The sequence below is a fragment of the Oryzias melastigma genome, linkage group LG17 (assembly GCF_002922805.2).
Source record: "Oryzias melastigma strain HK-1 linkage group LG17, ASM292280v2, whole genome shotgun sequence".
Classification (NCBI taxonomy): Eukaryota; Metazoa; Chordata; class Actinopteri; order Beloniformes; family Adrianichthyidae; genus Oryzias; species Oryzias melastigma.
The window spans coordinates 16,131,573-16,135,401 of NC_050528.1; the positions used below are offsets into that span (position 1 = coordinate 16,131,573).

General features: G+C 45.7%; 1 protein-coding gene across 1 annotated transcript in view; it reads left to right on the forward strand.

Moving 5' to 3' along the window:
* The window catches only part of LOC112144225 (nuclear receptor coactivator 2), a gene marked incomplete in the record, with an annotated part of 91,500 nt that overhangs the window by 65,528 nt on the left and 22,143 nt on the right, over positions 1–3,829 (forward strand). The window contains 2 exon segments of the mRNA XM_024268598.2: positions 417–564; positions 778–1,993. Of these exon segments, the coding sequence (XP_024124366.1) occupies positions 417–564; positions 778–1,993 (1,364 nt within the window).

The following is a 3,829-nucleotide window of genomic DNA, read 5'->3' on the forward strand; positions in this document are numbered from 1 at the left end:
TTACCCAGATTGATGGATGTTTTTATGTAGCAGCGGTGAAGATTTATGCTAGAGAGACACAGAGCTATCATAATCAGACAGGGGGGGGGGATCAGGGGCAGAGATACTCAGCATAGCCTCATAAGCCACGCCCCCTCAGAGGAGATTCTGGAAACAGAGGTTTCAGATCAACATGAAAAATGTCTTTTTAAGACATTTAGGTTGTTGGATTTTGGTTAAAAACGTCAGAATCATCATTAAAACACTACTGGGAACGTTTTCTTGATTAAAATAATTGTCATAGGGGGACTTTAATCTTATCCCTGTAATAATAATTGTATTTTGTGAAAACTGTAGCTCTAGCATTAGTTTACTGTACTGAGATACTTTATTTGGTTTTCAGTCATATGATTTCATTCCATTTTGTGTCTCTTCAGTCTTAAGAAACGGCCAGGCTCTCAGTCCCATCTACCGATTCTCCCTGGCAGACGGGACGATCGTCTCGGCTCAAACCAAGAGTAAACTTTTCCGATCTCCAACGAACAACGAGCCGCAGCTCTACATGTCCCTGCACATCCTGCAGAGGTACGACACGTTTCCTACAAATGAAAGGTTTGTTGACCCGATGCAACCATTTTTACCTCATCCCATCAGTATAGAAAAATTTCCATCCACTCATAGTAATGTAATGGACGATGCAGAGGCATCTCTACATTGATAACTGACCCCTCCAGGGGCAACATCCTCTACCTTTGAGTCCCAAATCCAGTAAAGTCAGATATGTCCTTTGGCTTTCAGGGAGAACATTGGCGGCGTGCCTGCAGATGTGTCTGGGAGCCCAGCTGTGGCCAAACCAATGACCCCGACCAGTGTGAGTTGGCCCTCTCCCTCAGCGGATGTCACCAGCAACACCCACCACTCCGTAGCAATGCCTGGCACCCCTGGGCGCGGCTTTGGGTCGGAATCAGGCCGGGCCGCCACCCCTCAGGGACACTGCCACCCACTCAAGCTGGGCAGCCCGTCCGCCCAGGGGAGCCCGAGCATCTCCTCGGGGGCCCATAACGCCATGCTTTCCCCTCGCCACCGCCAGAGTCCAAGCACGGTGGCCAGCAGCAGCTGCGGCAGCCCTCACCTGCCGCAAAACCCCGCCGCCTCCTACTCTCCCGCCGCCAGCCTCCACTCATCTCCGTCTGTGTGCAGCAGCACGGGAAACAGCCAAGTCTTTAACTCCCTAAGTGCACTGCAAGTGCTCAGCCAGGGCCACAGGATCCCCCAGAGACTCGGCGAGGGGGAGCCTCCAGAGTCACCTGACCAGAAGCCGGGGTCTCTTCAAAGCCCCGCTCACAACACCAACGCTGCTAAAAGCAACTCCAACTTAGAGGCTGACCTTCTCCAATCTTTAGAGGAGCACGAGGAGCTGCTGTTGTCCCAAAACCTGGATGGAGACGGGAAGGACGGGGATCCCGACAGCTTGGGAGGCAATGGAAGCCTCCGGCATCTGGACGACGCGTCAAACCGTCATCTCAACACCAAAGGCCACACCAAGCTGCTCCAGCTTCTCACCACCAAGCTGGAACACTCAGATTCCTGTTCGTCACCAGGACCTCTGGGGGACGACTGCAAGGACCAGCTGGGAGGGGTGGCAGGTGTGGGCGGGCTGGGCCACAACAACCAGTCCACCTCGCTGAAGGAAAAACACAAAATTCTGCACCGGTTGCTGCAAAACAGCACCTCGCCTGTGGAGCTGGCCAAGCTAACGGCCGAGGCCACTGGGAAGGACCCCGTCGGCTCGGAGTCTGCTTTGGGGGACAGCCTGGCGGCTCTTGGGGAACTCTGCACCAAGCAGGAGCCTGGGAGCCCCAAAAAGAAGGACAACGCATTGCTGCGCTACCTTCTGGACAGGGACGACAATGGCATTCTGGACAAGGAGATCAAGATGGAGCCGGCTGATGGAACGAAGATGCCCAACATTAAGATGGAGAAGCAAGAAGCAGGTTTCAACCTGGCTGAGCAGGTAAGGCTGTAGGAGACACAAGATACCAAATACTAGTTTTCTGTTTGTTTTGGGATGCGCCCACTCAAAAAATACAAAAATCTGAAGAAATTTGAAAATTGACAACAATTTTCTTCTGAGTCGTTGATTCCTTTTGGAGGTCAATGTGTTTCCAAAAGTCTCCTTCTTTTCCTTTGGGCTTTTCCCTTCAGGGGTTGCCACAGCGAATCAGTTTCCTCCATCTAAGCCTGTCTTCAGCATCCTCCACTCTAACACCAGCCACCTTCATGTCTTCATTCACTGCATCCATAAACCTCCTCTTTGGTCTTCCTCTAGACCTCTTTCCTGCAGCTCTAGACTCAGCATCCTTCTACCAATATATTCACTGTCTCTCCTCTGAACATATCCAAACCATCTCAGTCTGGCCTCTCTGACTTTATCTCCAAAACCTCTAACATGTGCTGTCCCTCTGATGTATTCATTCCTGAATCAGTTTTCTGTTTAACACCCATTGCTAATACTCAGTGGATTTAATTACGCCATATTAAAAAAATGTCTTATTTATCAATGTCTTACAAATTATTTTTGTTGTATTTATTCACCACTCCTTAAAATTCCAGTTATTAAAATATTGTCTGACTTTAAACTGATTCTTGAACACATCAAGCTTCACACGGAGCTGCTTGTTAGCAATAGCATTGTGCTAATGCTACAACGCGGTCAGTGAATTGACACTTTTTATTCACCCTTTTGTTGCTGCTATAAGTCCAGTCCGTTTGTCATCCAGTTCTGACTGTCTACCATTAAAAAGCACCGGATGTTCTGCTGCTTAACAGCCAAAACTATATTATGGGAGATGAAGGAAGTGGAGAGGTCCAAAAATATGTACCAAAATAAGAGTTAATAAACATAAGTAATTAGATGGAAACATTTACTCACCATGTGGCAACAAACTCTCTCACTTTTACTCACCAAGAGGAGAAAATTCTCGCAACTGGCAAGTAACAATTTCTGACCCTTTAAAATAAATCGAGATGGACTCATTTCCCTATTGAGAAAAAGTTCAACAACAATATCTATCATTATTTTTTATCTGCCAGCCTTAATTAGCAGGAGTCTACACACATCACAATTTGCTAAATATTCTGATATATTCCAAGACAGTACCAGCAACAATAGTTTAGAAGTTTTTCAAAGGGCGTGACTTAGAAAAACATGTCTGAATATGAATACACCTTTCAGGTTAATAACATTGTAAAATACATTTTATGAAGTGATCAGAACATTAAGCTCTGCAGCTGCATCTCATGTTTCATGTCTCAACTTTGCTATTTATTTGGGTAAACTAAGAAATATTTATTCTTAAAGAGGAGTCAACATTCTCAAATTCCTGTAACAAAATATTTTTCAGTATTAAAAAGAAAAAAAAAAGAATAAATATGCCGTAACCTAAAAGGTTCTAAAAGTTTGAGAAAATAAAGTGCTGTTTATTTTCAACACTGCCAAATGTAGTCGAGTCGGTACTTTGAAACCTGTTCAGTTACCTGAAAGATTCTTGAACAGCGATTTTAAAACTGGGGTGGATGTATTGCGATATTTCACTAAATTGACATTTGTCCTACACCCTTATTAGATATGGAGCAGGTGGTAAATCATTTTAAATGTAACTCTTTTTGTATAAAGTATAGTTATTTGGTACTTTGAGGCTTTTAAAATTCAAAAATATCAATATCATGGATGGGTGGATGGACGGGTGGATGGATGGGTGGGTGATGGATGGGTGGATGGATGGATGGATGGGTGGATGGATGGATGGATGGATGGATGGATGGGTGGGTGGGTGGATGGACGGATGGG